This window comes from Bos grunniens, chromosome 18 (assembly GCF_055505025.1).
Source record: "Bos grunniens cultivar Pamir isolate PY7600 chromosome 18, Bosgru_T2T1.0, whole genome shotgun sequence".
NCBI classification, from domain to species: Eukaryota; Metazoa; Chordata; class Mammalia; order Artiodactyla; family Bovidae; genus Bos; species Bos grunniens.
Genome location: NC_141182.1, coordinates 58,041,773 through 58,062,268, shown reverse-complemented (window position 1 = coordinate 58,062,268; position 20,496 = coordinate 58,041,773). Strand labels below are relative to the sequence as shown.

Below are 20,496 nucleotides of genomic sequence, written 5' to 3'. Positions count from 1 at the left end.
TGGCATCACCGACTCAATGGACATGAGTATGAGTAAACTTTGGGAGATGGTGAAGGACAGAAAAGCCTGGCATGCTGTAGTTCATGGGATCACAAAGACTCGGACATGACTGAGCAACAACAATCTTTTCTGCTGTTCTGCCATTCAATGGCTGTTCATATCTGTCTCATGATTATTAGTGTATATTTCTTTCTTAAAAATTTGGATTATTCTTTTATATAGGAACTACAATCATTAGTCTATAGTAGGATTATGACTATATTTTCCTGGCTTGTCCTTGTCTTCTGATTTCATTTACCTTGGGTTTGCTATCCAAGGTAAATATATTCTCCTGGCTTATTCTTGTCTTCTGATTTCATTTACCTATCCAAGGTAAATGTTTTTTGTTTTATATAGTTGAACTATATAAATATAGTTCATATAAATATAAAAAATAAATTTAAATGTATAAATAAATTTGTGAACTTATGTCTTGAAAGCTTTAAAGCTTTTAACTATTTGCTTATCACTCTGGCATTTCCAACTCTGAGAATATATATGATGTTGTGAAATGTGACCTAAAATGGAGTCACTTACGTCAAGGGTATTTTTTTTTCCTTAATGGAGCTAGGCCATTAAGGGGGTGGACCTTACACACATCCCCACCAGGTGGAATCTTGAACTTTTCAACTGGGCCAACCACAGATATTTCAAGAACTCTGCAAGAACACCTGTGACTTGTCACAACAACGAACTTTTTCCACCCTCTAGTTATAGCCTTAGCAGTCAAGCATGTTCAGCCAACACTAGATCCTGCCTCCAACTCCAGTGAAAATTCTTTGTAATGCAAATCTCCCTTCTTTGCTTTTAAAACCCCCTGACTTTTACTCCCATGTGGGACACAGTTTCATTGCTCCCTGAATTTGTGTACCCCAAATTGCAAGTCTTTGATCCCAAATAAGTGCTTTCTGCCTGCTCATTGCTTCCTAGGTTTATTTAGACTGATGATGTATGTATTATAATGTATACACATATGCACACAAACACAATTACATTTATGTTTATATTGAATTTATATTTACATGTAATCTTGCCAAGGTTTCCTCTCTTCGCCTCTGCCCCCCACACATCCATGCCCACTCCTTTCCTTTTGCCTTTTAGGATTATTGTCTGTGCCTTGAAAATCCAAGGCCACTTCTCAACACAGTTGTTTCTTCAATTTCATTCTCTCTTCTTGCTTAGATGATTATTATATCTGTAGAGCAAGGTGTTTTATAGCCCCTGGGTTTGACTCTGCTTAAAGGGATCCTCTTGGGGCCAGCTTCATACTCACCTGTGGATCATCTGAATCTAGGTGAGCAAGCTCTTCCTCAGATGATCTACACCTAAGCCCCCAAATCCCAAGGGAGGCTGGCCTTGGCTGTCTTCCCCAGGGTGAATTCTCTGTAGTCTTAGCCCATAACTTCCTCTTACAATTCCCCACAAAATTGGAGGGTCCTGGAGGCGCTGTAGTCAAAGCTATGGTTTTTCCAGTAGTCATGTACAGATGTGAGCGTTGGACCATAAAGAAGGCTGAGTGCTGAAGAATTGAGACTTTAGAACTGTGGTGTTGGAGAAGACTCTTGAGAGTTCCTTGAACAGCAAGAAGATCAAACCAGTCAATCCTAAAGGAAATCAACCCTAAACATTCATTGGAAGGACTGATGCTGAAGCTGAAGCTCCAATACTTTGGCCACCTGATGTGAAGAGCTGACTCATTGGAAAAGACCTGGGAACGACTGAAGGCAGGAGGAGAAGGGGACAACAGGATGAGATGGTTGGATGGCATCACCAACTCAATAGACATGAGTTTGCAAAAACTCCAGGAGATAGTAAAGGACAGGGAAGCCTAGCATGCTACAGTCCATGGGGTCGCAAAGAGTTGGACTGACTGAGTGACTGAACACCAAGAGTTGCATGGTTGGGTTTGTGGACTGAAACACTGTCTCTCTTCTGGCCATGGTGAGAGGCAGAACACAGAAGCTCAGATGGACAGAGTCTCTGTCTCCTAGGCACTTCCCTCACTACAGCTCACGTCTGTGCATCAGGTCATACTTGCTGACTTTTCTCAGCCAGAAATAACCTCTATCCAGTTTCATGTCTGGTCTCCTGAACTGGACCCATGGGAGAGGATGGGTGGATGTACAGATCAGTCCTTGCCTGGTGTCCTGGTCCCTCCCCTCCACTGCTCTGACCTAATGGGATTTACCCCTGCAGGCTACATTTTCCAGATATCTTTATTAGCTAGCCTCCCACTAGGTTCAGTTAGTCAAATGCTGGAGATTAAAATCAAGGAAATGGAACAAAATAGAAAGCCCAGAGATAAATCCACGCACATATGGACACCTTATCTTTGACAAAGGAGGCAAGAATATACAATGGATTAAAGACAATCTCTTTAACAAGTGGTGCTGGGAAAACAGACCAACCACTTGTCAAAGAATGAAACTAGAACACTTTCTAACACCATACACAAAAATAAACTCAAAATGGATGAAAGATCTAAACATAAGACCAGAAACTATAAAACTCCTAGAGGAGAACATAGGCAAAACACTCTCCGACATACATCACAGCAGGATCCTCTATGACCCACCTCCCAGAATATTGGAAATAAAAGCAAAAATAAACAAATGGGACCTAATTAACCTTAAAAGCTTCTGCACAACAAAGGAAACTATAAGCAAGGTGAAAAGACGGCCTTCAGAATGGGAGAAAATAATAGCAAATGAAGCAATTGACAAACAACTAATCTCAAAAATAGACAAGCAACTCCTGCAGCTCAATTCCAGAAAAATAAATGACCCAATCAAAAAATGGGCCAAAGAACTAAATAGACATTTCTCCAAAGAAGACATACAGATGGCTAACAAACATGAAAAGATGCTCAACATCATTCATTATCAGAGAAATGCAAATCAAAACCACTATGAGGTACCATTTCACGCCAGTCAGAATGGCTGCAATCCAAAAGACTACAAGCAATAAATGCCGGAGAGGATGTGGAGAAAAGGGAACCCTCTTATACTGTTGGTGGGAATGCAAACTAGTACAGCCACTATGGAGAACAGTGTGGAGATTCCTTAAAAAACTGGAAATAGAACTGCCTTATGACCCAGCAATCCCACTGCTGGGCATACACACTGAGGAAACCAGAAGGGAAAGAGACGTGTACCCCAATGTTCATCGCAGCACTGTTTATAATAGCCAGGACATGGAAGCAACCTAGATGTCCATCAGCAGATGAATGGATAAGAAAGCTGTGGTACATATACACAATAGAGTATTACTCAGCCATTAAAAAGAATACATTTGAATCAGTTCTAATGAGGTGGATGAAATTGGAGCCTATTATACAGAGTGAAGTAAGCCAGAAAGAAAACACCAATACAGTATACTAACGCATATATATGGAATTTAGAAAGATGGTAACAATAACCCTGTATACAAGACAGCAAAAGAGACACTGATGTATAGAACAGTCTTTTGGACTTTGTGGGAGAGGGAGAGGGAGAGGGTGGAATGATTTGGGAGAATGGCATTGAAACATGTATAATATCATGTATGAAACGAGTTGCCAGTCCAGGTTCGATGCACGATACTGGATGCTTGGGGCTGGTGCACTGGGACGACCCAGAGGGATGGTACAGGGAGGGGGGAGGGAGGAGGGAGGAGGGTTCAGGATGGGGAACACCTGTATACCTGTGGCGGATTCATTTTGATATATGGCAAAACCAATACAATATATTAAATTAAAAAAATAATTTAAAAAAATTTTTTAATAAAATCAAGGAAGAAGTGCTCGAGATTCAGCGGCTCAGATATTAAAATCAGAATGATAGAGAAGATTAGCATGGCCCCATGCAAGAATGACACGCAAACTCATGAAACGTTCCTTATATTTTGGATTAACTGTCCCAAGAAAGTAGAAGAGGGCCCTTTCTGTACCAAGAGGTGACTTGAATTTACATGTTGAATGCTGTAATCAAGAACAAATAACTAGGCTCTACAAATTAAACCATCCTGTTTTCTCTTTAAAAAATACATCAAGGAAGAAAATGTAAAATCCAGGGTATTTCTTTCTTCCCCTCTCTTTGCATTGTGCAGCCTCTCTGGCAGTGACTGCACCCCACCTCTGAGCTTCTCCCAAGAGAGAAGACGTGCTGTGGTTTTGGAGTATCTATTCACAGGAGACAAACTCCAGCTGCTCATCCTGGGGTCTGTTTACCTCCTGCCTCATTACCAGTCTTGGGTTTCATCCCAGATCTTTCATTCTTGTTTCACTTCCCAAGCATCCCCATCCCCCCTTAGTCTGAAATGTATTTCCTGTGCAATCATCAATTTGTAGACCTGAGTTATTCTGATGTTATTCCTGCTCCTTGCAGTTCTTTTCTAACTCCTATCCTTCCCATGACCCTGAAATGCTTCATGTTATTATAAATGAGGAGAGTCATTTCCGATTCTTTGCTTCAGATCCTCACTCTGACCCACTCTGCATTTCCTGAAATCTGCCTCATTGTGACTTTATGGCCACTGTTGCTTCTGGTGATGGAAAAATCACCTGAAAATTCTGCCCAACTGGAGTTGCTGGCGTTTTCCCAAATACCTATATTTTCCCCTTTGTTGTTATTGTTCAGTTGTTAATTCATGTAAAACTTTGCAATCCCTTGGACTGCAGCACACCAGGCTTCCCTGTCCTTCACTGTCTCCTGGAGTTTTTGCAAACTCATTGAGCTGATGATGCCATCCAACCATCTCATCCTCTGTTGCCCCCTTCTCCTCCCGCCCTCAGCTTTTCCCAGCATCAGGGTCTTTTCCAATAAGTTGGCTCTTCACATCAGGTGGCCATAGTATTGGAGCTTCAGCTTCAGCTTCAGCATCAGTCCTTCTAATGAATATTCAGGACTGACTTCCTTTAGGGTTGACTGATTGATCTCCTTGCAGTCCAAAGGAATCTCAAGAGTCTTCTCCAACACCACAGTTCAAAAGCACCAATTCTTAGGCACTCTTTACTACTGGAAAGACCAGCTTTGACTATACAGACCTTTGTTGGCAAAGTGATGACTTTGCTTTTTAATACACTGTCTAGTTTTGTCAGAGCTTTTCTTCCAAAGAGAAAGTGTCTTTTAATTTCATGGCTGCAGTCCCCATCTACAGTGATTCTGGAGCCCAAGAAAATAAAGTTTCTCATTGTTCCCATTTTTTTCCTATTTGCCATGAAGTGATGGGAATGGATGCCATGATCTACATTTTTTGAATGTTGAGTTTTAAGCCAGCTTTTCCACTCTCCTCTCTCACCCTCAACAGGAGGCTCTTTAGTTCCTCTTGGCTTTCTGCCATTAGACTGGTATCATCTGCATATCTGAAGTTGTTATTTCTTCCTGTGGTCTTGATTCCAGCTTGTGATGCATCCAGCCCAACATTTCTCTTGATGTACTCTACATATAAGTTAAATAAAGAATCCCGAAGACTGCATCCTCTGTGAGACTCCAAACTCCTCCCCTGGCTGTAGGGAATAACACTTAGAAGATGGCAGCCTCCAATAAGTAGTTCAAATCAGTGGGATCAAGTTGTTTGCCTGATGAAACTATTGAATATATGTGAACAAAGGAAATAGAGAAAACCTGTCATTAGCCATGATAACTACTGGCAGCGAGTAGCTTCAAAAATGCTAGTGAACATATGTTTTGATAGATGGTGGTCAGAGAGGTCAAGCTAGGACTCTGACACAAACTGGAAGTGGCCTAGAGAGATGGTTTCACTGATGTTACCACAGATTTTTCACCCACACAGTGCTTGAGGGAAGCTGAGGTGATATAGCGTGGTTGTTTGGGGGCTTTTGGGGGCTCAGTGATGGGATGTCTGTTTGTGGCAAGTGGTGACGATTCTGTGGGGAGAATAATGGGGAAAGGGATCTGAGAGTTGAATAATGGGTGCGTCTCTAGAGTGAGTGATGGGAGTTCTGTGGGGTAGTGATAGGAGGTCAGCCGGGGTCATTTGCAGGATGAATGATGGAGGAGCTGTGAGGTGTGTGAAGGGGGTGTTTTCTGTAGCTTAAATTGGATGATAAGTTCATTACTTTTCAACCTTGTATATTTTTTATGTACTTTTGGTAATTGTCATATATGCTGTTTTTGTAATTTTAAAATCCCAAATGTACCTTAATATGAGTTTTTATTTTGTCTTTTCCTGGTTCAGTTCAGTCACTCAGTCGTGTCTGACTCTTTGCAACCCCATGAACCACAGCACACCAGGCCTCCCTATCCATCACCAACTCCCGGAGTGCACCCAAACCCATGTCCATTGAGTTGGTGATGCCATCTAACCATCCCATCCTCTGTCGTCCCCTTCTCTTCCTGCTCTCAACGTTTCCCAGCATCAGGGTCTTTTCAAATGAGTCTGCTCTTCGCATCAGGTGGCCAAAGTATTAGAGTTTCAGCTTCAGCATCAGTCCTTCCAATGAATATTCAGGACTGATTTCCTTTAGGATGGACTGGTTGGATCTCCTTGCAGTCCAAGGGACTCTCAAGAGTCTTCTCCAACACCACAGTTCAAAAGCATCAATTCTTCAGTGCTCAGCTTTCTTTATAATCCAACTCTCACATCTATACATGACCACCAGAAAAATCATAGCCTTGACTAGATGGACCTTTATTGACAAAGTAATATCTCTGCTTTTTAATATGCTGTCTAGGTTGGTCATAACTTTCCTTCCAAGGAGTAAGCATCTTTTAATTTCATAGCTGCAATCACCATCTGCAGTGATTTTGGAGCTCAGAAAAAGTCAGCCACTGTTTTCACTGTTTCCCCATCTATTTGCCATGAAGTGATGGGACCAGATGCCATGATCTTAGTTTTCTGAATGTTGAGCTTTAAGCCAACTTTTTCACTCTCCTCTTTCACCTTCATTGAGAGGCTCTTTAGTTCTTCTTCACTTTCTGCCATAAGGATGGTGTCATCTGCATATCTGAGGTTATTGATATTTCTCCCAGCAATCTTGATTCCAGCCTGTGCTTCCTCCAGCCCAGCGTTTCTCATGATGTACTCTGCTTATAAGTTAAATAAGCAGGGTGACAATATACAGTCTTGACGTACTCCTTTTCCTATTTGGAAGCAGTCTATTGTTCCATGTCCAGTTCTAACTGTTCTTTCCTAGGGGCTTGCTCATTTGAGGATAGTGAACATGTATCTTAAGAGGACCTTCAGTTCACTTCAGTTCAGTCACTCAGTCATGTCCCGCTTTTTGCGACCCCATGAACACGTCAGGCTTCCCTGTCCATCACCAACTCCCAGAGCTTGCTCAAACTCATGTCCATTGAATCAATGATGCCATCCAACCATCTCATCCTCTGTCATACCCTTCTCCTTCTGCCTTAGTGGATGGTATTAGAGGACATGTGGGGAAATGATTCATGGCTTGGGAGACTGTAGGGTTTGGGAATTGACTGAGTCTGGGAGCTTCAGGGACTGCAGGACTTGAGGGTCATGTTGTAGCACACTTGGGGGGCCAGTGAGTGGTAATGAGTTGGTAGCATGGAGTGCTGAGGAGAGCTGAAATTGTGAGCATGTTGAGGCCAGTTGACTGGAGGTGTAGGAGACAGTGATGGGAGTTTGTGACTGCATTGCTTCCAAATGGTGAGTGTTGACAGTCTTTGGGGAAATGGTCATGGTTGGCTCTTCTTTGGGTCCCAGTGAATGTGTTAAAAGTCACTGACTGGCAGTTGAACAGATTCTTGATGGGTTTCCATTGGAATGCCATATTTCGAGCCTTGTTTGGGGGATTATTTGAAGATTTGTGAAATTAGTAGCAATAAGATAGATTAATGATGTCAGAGCTTGGGCCATGTCAGTGATTCAGGGGCATTTCAGGATCCTCTGGCAGCCTTATCTTCAGACAGGAGATAATCAGTGATTCAGTGTCCTGATATGATACAGATCTGTGGGTTTTCCAGGTCATGGTGCAAGGTTGGGTATGGTGAATTTAACTTTTATCTTTGTTGGAAAGGCTGGGCTATGTAGGGAGTCATGGATAGGCAGTGAAATGTCCAGTAGCTCAGAGTAGGCACAACAGACATGGCCACTCCAAAACTTAAGCTGTCTGAAGGCAACAGGAAATGGAAATGGTGGTCATGTAGGGAACCACATGGGATAGTGGCGATTGTGTGCAGTTTAGAATGAGGCAGATGTTGGACTGATTCCCTGTACATCCTTTTACTTCCTTTTTGGCCTTAAGGCAAGTTATGTAACAGCACTCAGCCTCCATTTCCTCATCCACAGAATGGGTATAATAATGAACGTAATAGTTAGCTGACAGGATTATGTGGAAATTAAACATGGTACCTGATACCTAACTTTTATTTTATTCACTGTTTACTATGTGCCCGGCAGGTGCTAAGGGCCCAACCAGCTTCAACTCCTGTAAGTTTCAAAACTTGAGTCCCTCCTCAGATGCATGTTCACTGTCCTCAGATGAGCAGGTCTCATGAACCAATGATATAAAACCCAACAGTAAAACTACACTTGGAGTTTAATGGTTACAAAAGTACTGATGCACTGATACAGAAAAACAAAAGGAGAGGGTTAAACTTCATGAACCGTACATCCAACTTGCCCCCAACACTCAGAACCTCATCATTCACCCCACAGACTCCCTGTCACACAGCCCAAAGACCCTCTCATCACTCACCTTACACAGCCCCCATCATTCACCCCCCTCCCCAGTGCCCTGGAGGAGATCACTCTCCTCAAAGACCCCGCCCCCTATGACCCACTGTAAATCTCCTCCATCACTCACCTGGACCCACCCCCAATACTCATCCTACAGATTGCCCATCACTCTCCCCAGCACATCTATTCTAACAGACACACACTTCTTCATCAGCCAGACCATGGTTTCTTTGGTAATACAGAAGGCCTGTGGACAAGGAAAGAAGGCCCCTTGTGATTTGCTCTCAGCAGGAGGATCCAGCTTGTCTCAGGAACAGGGAGTCCAGATCTGCTCCTCCTGTGTCTGTCCCCTGGTTCTTGAGAACCATTCCTGGGGCCGGGGGACATTTGGGGAAGTGAGCCACTGCTTAGGGGACCGTAGGAAGCAGTGACTGATTGGGAATGGGAGCTTCAGGAATCAGAGGGCTTTGAGGTTTACATTGTAATACATTCAGGGGGCCAGTGATGGAGGACCTATGAAATCAGTAAAATGGGGGACTAAGGGAAGCATATGGGAGCCATTCAGCTAGAGACGTTGGGCAGTGAGTGTTGAGGTCCTTTGTGAATGGATGAGTGGGTCAGTGTTGGCATCTCCTTGGGTGCCTGAGGACATGGTAAGGGTCAGTGATGGGCTGATGAGCAGATTGATGATGGGTTCCTGTTGGAATGAGTTACTTGAAACCCCCAATTAGGGATTATTTAGGGTCCAGTGTTTGTCAAGTGCGAAGCAGATGCTCAGGGTTTCACAAGCCTCATTGAATGTCACTTTCACTTCTGTGATTAGTACCTTCCTCCACATTTTGGAAACTACAACTAGTTCATATTCTCACAGTTATAAGGTGGCAGACCTGTGATTAAGTTTCATTAAGTGTAGTCCAAATCTCTTGTGGGGTTTTTTGTTTGTTTGTTTTATTGCTGTTCAGTTTTCCTGATCTTTGTCTACCATCAGTGCCTAGCCCCATGACCTTCTCCATGGGTCCCCAGAAATTGATGTAGAGAGAATGGTGGATGAGTGGCCATATGGTCACTGCCTTTCAAGGGCTTCTCAGTGCCTCTGCAGAGCCCTGGGTCAGGCCACATTGTCGAGGCTACAGGATTCTCCTTCCCAGCCCAGCCCCACTCTCTCCTGCGGCTCTGGTTGGAGCCTCCTGATGCCCACCATCTTTGGGCTCCTGGAGTTGTCAGAGCAGAAGCCCAGAGGGGACTTGCTGCTGATGTGAGTTTGCCCCAGAGGCCCCAGGTCTTTGATGGAGCATGTGAGATAAGCAGGAGCGACCCCCACCCCAGGGACAGTTCTCCAGAACTTGAGGGCAGGCACGGGAAGCAGACAATTCTGGACCTCCTGTTCTGGAGAGTCTACTCAGCAATGAAATGAAATGAACTGCCAACGCAGGGGCCAACCTCATGCAAGAATCCCAAGAAGCTAGCTGTGAAAGAGCACGTGATTACGATTCCATTTCTCTGAAGTTCTAATATGGCTAAAACTAAGCTATGGTGATAGGAAGGCTGCCACAGGCGAGGGCTAGTATAAGGAAAATTTGAGCAGTGATGGAAATATTCCACATCTTGGTTGAGGTGGATGTATCCATTTATCAAAACCCATTAAAACATGTGCAGTATACATAAATACATAATATAAAAATTACTTATTATATATATAGATCTGTATGTCATATAAAGTGTATATCATCCATATATGATAAAATATGTAAGATACTGTAATGTTGGATATGATATTATGCTTTTGTCAAAACGCATAGAACTGGATAACACAAAGAGAGAACTTCAATGAAAACTATGGACTTCAGTTGATGGTAATGTGTCAGTATTGGTTCATTAACTGTAACAAATACTCTACAGTAATGCAAGATGGAAGAATGTGAGGGGGTCAAGGTACATATGGGAGCTGCCTGTAGTATCTGCTCAATTTTTCTGTAAACCTAACACTGTCCAAAAAAATAAAGTCTATTACTTATTTTAAAAATTACTTGTTGGGTATAAATCCATTATTTACAAATGTGCCTAAATATATCTTCATTATATGTAAATTATACCACAATAAAAAAAAATGAAGCAAGACACAGGCAATGACATAATATGATTATACTTATAAAAAGTTCAAAAATAGGTTTGTGTGAACTGTACTTTCTAGGGATTCATTGGTGATAAAACTATAAAGAAAACATGGAAATGGTTCATGTAAAAGCCACGATCGTGGATACTTTTAGGAGTACACAGTGTTGCATCCCACAGTGCTGTGACCAGCGACACATAGATTTGATCACATCAAAATGAAGGACAACGGAGATAAATTGAATCAAGAAATGGCAGAATGGGAGCAATTATTTCCTTCATTTAAGCTCACAAGAGCTTTTTAATTAGAATGCACCAAAATTTCCACAAATCAACAAGAAGAAAAGCAAGCCAATATAAAAATAGCAAAGAATATGAATATTTATTTCAGAAATGTGGAAATATGAATGGAAAACAAGTCCACATTGAGATGCTCAAACACACTGGTAATGGAAAAACACCACACAGAAACCAGATACTGCTCTACACATGTCAGATTGGAAAACCCAAAAGGCAGATAACAGCAAGTGTTGCAGAGATGTGAGAAAATAGGAACTTCATGCTCTATGGTGGGAGTGTAGACTGTTGAGCTATTTGGGGAACTGGCCATACTTGATATTTCAAACTGGAGATATTTTGTGAACTGACTGCATTTGCTGTGTGGTACATCACTACAGTGCACACTTACCCGTTTATCTTCTGAACATTATACACTTCACCATAAAAAAATTTTCAGCTGACATGGAAATAGCCAGGAAAGAAAATGTGTACTGTAGGATGCCAATCACATAAACATTAAAAACAGTATTTATAAAACCATAACTTTGAAATTTAGGGGTATGTGTTTCATTGGTAAACATATTACCCTCTAAGGTTAATAATGGGCTTTCCAGGTAGGGCTAGTGGTAAAGAACCCACCTGCCAATGCAGGAGACACAGAGAGGCGGGTTTGATCCCTGGGAGGATCCCCTGGAGGAGGGCATGGCAACCCACTCTAGTATTCTTGCCTGAAGAATTCCATGGACGCGGGAGCCTCGTGGGTACAGTCCATAGCGTTGTATAGAGTCGGACACAACTGAAGCAACTTAGCACAGCACACAAGGTTAGTAATAGGGATGAGATCAGAGTCTCTAGAGAGGTTGATCAGGAAAACGCCACAGTCCTTCTGTGTAAACCCTTTGAGTAGATTTAAGACATTTTTTTATTATTTTTTAAATTTTTGGCTGCACTGAATCTTCGTTGCTTTGCTCTGGCTTTCTCTAGTTGCCATGAGCGGGGGCTACTCTGTTGCGGTGCGCGGCGTCTCATGGCAGTGCCTTCTCTTATTGTGGAACACAGGCTCTAAGTGTGCAGGCTTTGGTCCTTGCAGCATGTGGGCTCAGTAGTTGTGACTCAAGGGCTTAGTTGCTCTGAGGCATATGTAATCTTTCTGGACCAGGGATCGGACCCATGTCCCCTGCACTGGCAGGTGGATCCTTATCCACTGCACCACCAGGGAAGTCCCCCTTTGAACAGATAATTCACAGACAGGGGTTACAGTTAATTTTAAAAGATGAGAAAAGTTGTTTATAATCACATCAATGCAAAGAAAAGATATAATACTGTTTCTCTACTCTTGAATTAGCAAAAGTGAAAAAAGTCAGGCATACCATGCATTCTCATGAGAGTAGGGCACTTTTGGAAAACGTCGTGTTGGCTTTAAATGGAATTGGAGGAGTCTCCACAGACTGTATCAATTAGAAATGCATTTCACTCTAAGTTTAAAAAAAAAAAAAAGCTGACTTTCAGGAACCTTAACCAATAGGGCTTTATTTTTCTCTCAAAACAAGATGTCAGTGGGAGGTGAGGCGGGTGGGAGCTGCAGCTGACTATAATCCAGTGGCCTGACAGAACCCAGAGGATTTTAGAGTGTAAAGAAGAAGGAAGAAAGAGAGCCTCAGGGAAAGACAAGCCCCCAGACCAGAGGGTCGGCCCCTCCCTGATCTTCTCCTTCCTCGGCAGGCCGAACCCTTCTGACTCAGCTGCTTTCCTGGCCTGAGGTCCAGATCTGATTCGTGTCTAGTCAGACCTTTCTGCATAATCCAATGATTCCCAAGCTTCAAACCCGACCCCGTCAGCAACACGGACAGCGCCACACCCGCTTCTGGGGACCACATGCTCTCTTGGCTGGAAAGAGCGATCCCGCTGTGGGTACGTTCTGATGTGAAGAAGTGGGACGGGCTTGGGGACTGGTAATGAACAGGATAAAAGCCTCCCTGTCTAGGTTCTAACCAGGCTCCGAGAAACCTATGTGGGGAAAATGGACCCCGAAACTCCACATCTCACTTAAGGGAAGTGGGAGTTGGTCTGCGGGGGTGAAAGTCAGGGTTTCAGGGTATAAGACAGCTGTGGCCCCAAGAGAGAAGAGCTCGGCTTTCACTTCCCCCCGACCCCCCTCCCCGGTGGCGCAAAGGAGAGAGGGGTATTTCTGCTGGAGAGAAGACTGGTACAGAAGTCATACACTTCAACCCAAGAAGTGTCCCAGCTCTCTTGCCACCCCATGGTCGCCCCCACCTCTAAGCTAGGAGACTAATCAGATGGTGTCAGGTGACTCCAGATTAGCCTCTGGAGCCCAGAGATGTTGCTGCCACTGTGGCTGCAGCTGGGAGGGCAGCAGATGTGAGGAGGTGGTTTCCGGGTGGGGCTGCAGTCAGAGGCTCTGTTTCCTGCAGTGGTCCCTGGAGGGTGGTGCAGGTGTAACCTTCACTGAGGGTGGTGAAGGAGGACTCGTGCTTCCCATCCTGTTCACTTCAACCCTTGGGTTTTCTGGACTGACTTTAGCCCACTCAACATCCACCTTCAGATCCCAGAGGTGTCCAGCAGACACTGTAATCCCTTTCCACCCACAGACCCCCATCAAAATCTGGAAGAAACTCTGTGGGGCCAGTCCAACCTTCTGTGGGGCCCAGGGGCCCACAGTTGCTCTCTAAGCATTAGATTTGCCAAGGTGCAGGAAAGTGAGAATACTTTCAGGTAGAGAAATATCATGTGAAAAATGACTCCCAATATGGGGCTTCCCAGGTGGCCCGGTGATAAAGAATCTGCCTGCCAATGCAGAAGACACAGGATTGATCTCTGGAGTAGGAAATGGCAACCCGCTCCAGTATTCTTGCCTGCAAAATCCCATGGACAATGGACTTTAAAGGGCTACAAAGGTCGAGAAGAGTCAGACACAACTAAGTGACTGAGCACGCGTGCACGACTCCTTATATATCTGAATGTGACAAGCAGTCAAGGATCCCCAGCAGAGGACCCTAGAGACAGGAACACAGGTGCTTCTTATCTGAAAGGTGGGGAGAAGCGTTCACGATCCCAGGGGAAGCTGAGGTGGACTCTCAGGATCTCCTTTTTGAGGTCTGAATCTTTTCCTTCTCTCCACCTTATACCAGAATATCCCCAAATCTACATCCCTTTAACCTGAAGCCCAACTGTCTTAGAGTCTAAACAGCTCAAAGTCCAGTAGGAAGATACTTCTCTCCTCCACGGGACCCAAGGCTCCCCATTCCTTATTATTCACCCATATGCTCGGGTCCCAAGAACAAGACACCAGGATACACACATTATATATAACATACATATATACAACTGATTCGCTTTGCTGTACACCTGAAACTTAACACAACATCGCAAATGAACTATACTCCAATGAAAATATTAAAAATAAATTTTAAAGAAGAGATCACGACACTAGCCCTATGTTTTCAGGCGACCTTCCTAGGAGGTGATAGATGTTGCTGTTTAGTTGCTAAGTTGTGTTCGACTCTTTTGCAACCCCATGGACTGTATGTAGCCCACAGGGGTAGCTCCTCTATCCATGGGATTTTCCCAGGCAGGAATACTGGAGTGTGTCGCTGTTTCCTTCTCCAGGGGATCTTCCTGGCCCAGGGATCGAACCCATATCTCCTACAGCTCCTGCATTGCAGGCAGATTCCTTATCACTGAGCCACCTGGAAAGCCACAGGAGGCGAAAGGTCTGTGCACAGAGCCATCCGAGGAATTCAGCTCATGGCTACAAACCTACAGGTGATTTTTCTGACCTGATCATAGGCAAACGCGAAAGCTTTCCTCGGCTGGCCTCATGGGGATGTTGTCTGCGCACTGCAGTCTCTGAAAGGAGTTGCAGAGAAGGACTCAGACTGCTCTGGCCTGTCATACTCTTTACATTTTTGCATTCCTAGCTCATTCTTGGTCTGTCTATCTGAAGCCTTGGGCAGAGGTCTTCAGGCACCTCTTCCGAGGCCTTCTAATGCAGGGCGGGGAGGAGGAAAACTTGAAGACACTTTGCCCCACTCTGATTCAGGACTCGGTACTTTTCCACGCCTACCCCCACGCCCCAACCCAGGATCCATAGATCTGTCGCAGCTTTTTGTTCTGGGTCCCTGGTACATGAAATGACCCTCATGTCTGTGCTGGCCCATCAGACCCCTTGACAAAGATTCTCCCCTTGGCTCAACTCTAGCCAGGCTCTTCGAGTTCTTTTTTTTAACTGATTTATTTTTGGTTGTGCTGGGTCTTCATTGCTGCGTGAAGGCTTCCTCTGTTTGCAGAGAGCGGGGGTTACTCCTTGTTGCGGTGCACCGGCTTTCACAGTGGCTTCTCGTGTTGTGGAGCACAGGCGCCAAGCACGCGGGCTTCAGGAGTTGCGGCTCGCTGGCTCCAGAGTCCAGGCTCAGTAGCTGTGGTGCACGGACTTTCACTGCCCTGCACCACGTGTAATCTTCTGGAACCAAGGATCAAACACATGTCCCCTGCACTGGCAGGTGGATTCTTACCCACCGCACCACCAGGGAAATCAGTGCAACCCACATCCCTTACCCTCCATATCTGATGGGCTTCCTCATCCTCCAGCCCCCAGCTGCTGTCTGGTCATCCTGTCCTGCCTTCAGCAAGAAGCCTGGTGGGTCGGTTTAGCCAGAACCCCCTTTTCCCCCGATGTTTCCTTTCAGTAATTTTCTATCTGCTGACCCCTCACCCTCCTCTTTGGCAATAAATCCCCAGTCTTTCTCATCGTTGTCAGAGTTGAGCCTGGTCTCTTTCCCCTGCAGCAAACCCCCATTGCGGAGGTCCCTGAACCTATGACAAAGGTCCTGAATGAAGTCTGCTTCATGGTTCCTTAAGTGTCATGAGCAGAAACAGAGACACAAGTGGAAGGAACAGATGTGTGGTTGCCAAGGGGCGAAGGGTGGGTGGTAGGGTGAATTGGGAGATTGGGATTCACCTATATATACTACACTGTGTCAGGTTCCCTGGTGGAACTGGTGGTAAAGAACCCACCTGCCAACGCAGGAGATGTAAGAGATGCAGGTTCGATCCTTGGGTCAGGAAGATCCCCTGGAAGAGGCATGGCCACCCACTCCAGTATTCTTGCCTGGAGAATCCCATGGACAGAGGAGCCTGGTGGGGTCCATGGGGTCGCAGAGAATCAGATGTGATTGAGCACCTAAACAACAACAGTGTATAAAACAAATAACTAATGAGAACATATTGTGCAGCACAGGGAACTCTACTTTCTGCTCTGTGGTGACCTAAATGGGAAGGAAATTCAAAAAGAGGGGGCATATGTAAACATATGGTTGATTCGCTTTGCTGAACAGCAGAAACAGACATAGCAGTATAAAACTATACTCCAGTTTTTTTTAAAAAAATGAAAAAGAAGTGCCAAGAATAATTTTTTTCCCCTTAACAATTAGAATCACATCTTTTTCTTTAACACCCCCGCAACCATTCCTGAACGTGGGGGAGTCACTGCTTTTCCATTTAGACTGTTGCTTATATCATCACAATAGGTGATTAAAGGCTTAATTGTTATTTTCATTTTGACTCAACTGCTTTAAGCAGCTGCCTCTGACACTAGCAGCTCAGGCTGTCTCTCCCCACTTGGCTGAGCTCCTGGCCCCAATCAGGTTCAGCATACCTTCTCGGTGTTGGTCAGGACACCTGGGTCCCTGAGGAGGGGCCCAATCGCAGCGCCTGTAGGAGGTGATGCTTGGCCAGAAGCCTGGCCTGAAAAGGGAGAAGAAACCACAACAGTCCCCCACCACCACGCAGGAGACGTAAGAGATGCAGGTTCAATTCCTGGGTCAGGAAGATCCCCTGAAAGAGGGCATGGCAACCCACTCCAGTATCTTGCCTCGCCACCCTTCTGCAGATCCAGCCAGAGTTAAAGTCATCATCTCGCCCCATGATTGAAGGAGAAAATACCTTCTTATCTCCATTCCAAATGCTCCAAGAGCCTGGGCTATTGGCCCCCATCCAAGGAAATGGCACAGGTAGGAAGGAAGCGCTCCTCTGGGGCAGTGATGGAGGGGCTGTTCCTACTGCTCAGGGCAGAAGTGGGGTCTTCAAGCTTAAGTGGGAGAGGGCTAAAGGCGGTCAGTGGGATTCCACAACCCGCCCCACCCCGCATTCGCCTCACCTCTCTGCTCCCTGCTGTCTGGCTGCTGCCCCTCTCTCCCCTCCCTGGCAAAACTCTCACCTGGGTCACCAATAACCACCTGTTCTCTTCCTGACCTGGCCATCTTGGTCACCACCACCAGCTCTCCCTACACCCCACAGTTAAGCTTAATCAGGGGCGTGTGGGCATGCAGGCGTGCAGGTTCCCACTGGCCTGCCCAAGGCCCTCTGCCCCCCGCTCGGTGAGTGTGTCTATGTGTCCACCTCCTGGGGCAGCTCTGCTACCTTCTCAGCCTCCGTCTGCACATTTATCCTGCTCTTGGCGGTGGCACTTCCACCCCTCACCCCCCAGTCACTGGAGTCAGGGCTCAGAGAGTCACTCTACATGCCTCTCTCTCCCCGGCCCCCCACGCCTCCCCTCAAATTTCACTTCCTCAAAGTGTCTTCAATGGCGTCCCTTCTCCATCCCCCAGGCTGCTATCTCCCCGCAGGCGTGGTTCTCTTCTTCCCAATCACAGAAGCTTCCTCTTGGCCTCCAGCCTCTCCCTTCCAGCTGTTCCCTACACTGGCTTCAGCGAGATCATGTTATACCTATATGACTCTGTCCTGCTTCTACTCAAGAACCTTCCGTGGCTCCCCATTGCCCTTAAATAAAGCTCAGGTTTGTTTGTCTTCCCCTACTGTTTGAGCTAGTTGAGGGTTAGAACTGATTCAAACCTGTCTTTTTTGTTTAAGAAAAAAACCACATTTTGGCCGTGTTGGGTCTTAGCAGCGGCGCACAGGCTCTTTCGTTGTGGTACACAGGCTACTCTCTAGTTGTGGCACGCAGGCTCCAGAGCACACAGGCTGTAGTTGTGGCACGTGGGCTTGGCTGCCCCACGGCATGTGGGATCTTAGTTCCCCAACCAGGGATCAAACCCACGTCCCCTGTGTTGCAAGGTGGATTCTTAACCACCAGACCACCAGGGAAGTCCCAAATCTGTCCTGTTTTGTTAGTTTGTGAATGAATGAAGTAAAGGCATGTGTTGCTTCTCTTGCCTCATCTATACCTTCTTCTGCCCCTGGTGCTCATATAGGATATCTCCAGTTCCATCCCTAACAGGCCGCCTCCACAAGGATTCCCCAGACCATGACTCTTGGGGAGCTAAATAGGGGAACCCCCTTATCCAGTGCAGAAAACAGGGCAGGAGCCCAGGAGGCAGGACTCGGGGGCTCTCATCCTTCCTTGCTGCCTCACTCGGGCAAGTCCCGTGCCTCCTCCCATCCTCAGGGGTCACCTTCCAGTATGCAGAAACAGCAGAATGATCTCAGCGGGGCCAACCACGGCTGACTCTCTAAGCCAGCTGACTCTCTAAGTTTCCTCTTAGGGGCTTGTGGCCTGGTATCCTCGCCGCAGCTTCCCGGTTGAGCTTCCTCCGCCCGCCCCTTATCTGCAGCTTGGCCTTCTCTTTCAGAGGGATCCGGAAGGTGGATCCTGCCCCGGGGGACATCAGGGAAGGGATGCCGCTGTTGCTGCTGCTGCTGCTGCTGCTGCTGCCAGTGGTATGGGAAGGTGAGTCGGCCGAGGGGCACGGGGAACCCCACCCCCCACCCCCTCACCCCCCGCCCCCGCCCCGACACACACTCACACACTGGGGCAGGCACTGGAGCTCCAGGCTGACTTTCTCCCTCTGCCCAGCACCCCTAGCTCAGCGCCTGGAACTGCGGCAGAATGTGACAGTGCAGGAGGGCCTGTGTGTCTTCGTACCCTGCAGATTTTCCCTGCCCTGGGTTTACTTTGGAAAGTTCTACATGTTTTGGTTCCGGGAAGGGGCAGATACAAAACGCGATCCCCCGGTGGCCACGAACAAGCCAGAACAGAAGCTGCGTGAGGGGACCCAGGGGCGATTCTCCGTCCCCGGGGAGCCCCAGGCCAGAAACTGCAGCCTGAGCATCACGGATGTCAACGCAGGGGACAGCGGGACATACTTCTTTCAAGTCGAGACACACTTCAGTAAATACGCATATCTAAACAAGATGCTCTTTCTGAACGTGACAGGTACGGTAGGGTCGCTCAGGGAAAGAAAGGGGCACGGGAAACCAGGGCTGGGATGGGGGCGCCACGACAAGACCCCAGGGCAGGCCAACAAGATGCCAAGGGGACCCGCCCTATCCTTCTCTCTGCCCTCACCAGCCCTCACCCACCAGCCCCACGTCCGCAGCCCGGGGGCCCTGGAGCCCGGCCGCCCCGGGAACCTGACCTGCTCTGTGCCCTGGGCCTGTGAGCGGGCCACGCCCCCCATCTTCTCCTGGACGTCAGCTGCCCCCAGCTCCCTGGGCCCCAGGACCCCCTTCTCGTCGGTGATCACCCTCACCCCACGGCCCCAGGACCACGGCACCAGGCTCACCTGTCAGGTGAACTTCCCCACAAGCGGGGCGATGGTGGAGCGAACCATCCTGCTCAATGTCACCTGTGAGTGAGGGGTAAGGATGCCGGGGGGGCCTGAGGGTGTGCGGGCAGGGGAAGCTGTGGTGGGGCTTGACATCCGGGTCTTGCCCCTGAACAGGAAGGGCCGCCCACTCGGTTGTTTCCATGGCACCAGTGCCCGCCCACTCCCTGGCCACGAATGTTGATCCTGCTTATCCTTCTGTCACAGATGCTCCACAGCACGTGGCCATCAGCATCTTCCAAGGAAACAGGACAGGTAGGAAGAAACCTCTTCCCTCCAGACTGGGGATGGAACCCAGAGCTTCGTTGGACCTCAGAGGACTTTTTGCTCAGTCCTGTTAGACTCTTTGCGACCCCATGGACTGTAGCCCGCCAAGCTCCTCTGTCCATGAGATTTCCCAGGCAAGAATGGAGTAGGTTGCCATTTCCTCCTCCAGGGGATCTGCCCCACCCAGGGATCAAACCCACGACTCCTGCGTCCTGCATTGGCAGGCGGATTCTTTACCACTAGTGCCACCTGGGAAGCCCCCTCAGAGGGCTAAGTGGAATATATTTGAGGGCCCAGCTATTGAGGTCAGACACAGGGAGAGCTGCGGTGGGGGAGGGGGAGCGGAATCCCAAAAGCTCAGCTCCCTGAAGTTAACCTTCAGCTCACCCACAGCTTTCTTTGGCTAAATTCAAAGGAAGCTGTCACATTCCTTTTGCATTCTCTCTGATTTTTTTTTTTTTTGGGGGGGGGGGCGGTGGGGGTTCAGCAGTTGGCCACACAATGCAGCATGCAGGATCTTAGCTCCCTGACCAGGGATTGAACGCGTGTCCCCTGCAGTGGAAGTGTGGAA

At 47.0% G+C, this 20,496-nt stretch overlaps 1 protein-coding gene, 1 long non-coding RNA gene and 1 other non-coding gene across 17 annotated transcripts in view; 2 read left to right on the top strand and 1 right to left on the bottom strand.

The window, feature by feature from the left end:
- LOC147354379 (sialic acid-binding Ig-like lectin 6) overlaps positions 1-20,496 on the top strand; it is a 56,695-nt gene that overhangs the window by 27,645 nt on the left and 8,554 nt on the right. For 2 of the 15 annotated variants that reach the window (XR_015146317.1, XM_086353832.1), the window contains exons 1-5: positions 12,851-12,987; positions 18,684-18,781; positions 18,984-19,267; positions 19,403-19,681; positions 19,866-19,913. Coding sequence is in view for 13 of the 15 variants with exons in the window: in XM_086353832.1 (XP_086209958.1) it covers positions 12,952-12,987; positions 18,684-18,781; positions 18,984-19,267; positions 19,403-19,681; positions 19,866-19,913 (745 nt within the window). In the remaining 2 variants the exon portion in view is untranslated. Of the gene's footprint in view, positions 1-12,850; positions 12,988-16,984; positions 17,106-18,610; positions 18,782-18,907; positions 19,682-19,775; positions 19,914-20,496 lie in introns of those variants that run through there. The other 13 variants (XM_086353834.1, XM_086353826.1, XR_015146316.1 and 10 more) reach the window with 10 other exon arrangements.
- Positions 3,817-3,922, top strand: LOC147354381 (U6 spliceosomal RNA). The gene has a single exon (XR_015146763.1). It is a non-coding gene; the product is annotated as a U6 spliceosomal RNA (small nuclear RNA).
- On the bottom strand, positions 11,155-19,787 carry LOC147354380 (uncharacterized). The gene is made up of 3 exons (XR_015146375.1): positions 19,617-19,787; positions 16,111-16,276; positions 11,155-15,556 (listed from the first exon to the last, which is right to left on the bottom strand). It is a non-coding gene; the product is annotated as an uncharacterized LOC147354380 (long non-coding RNA).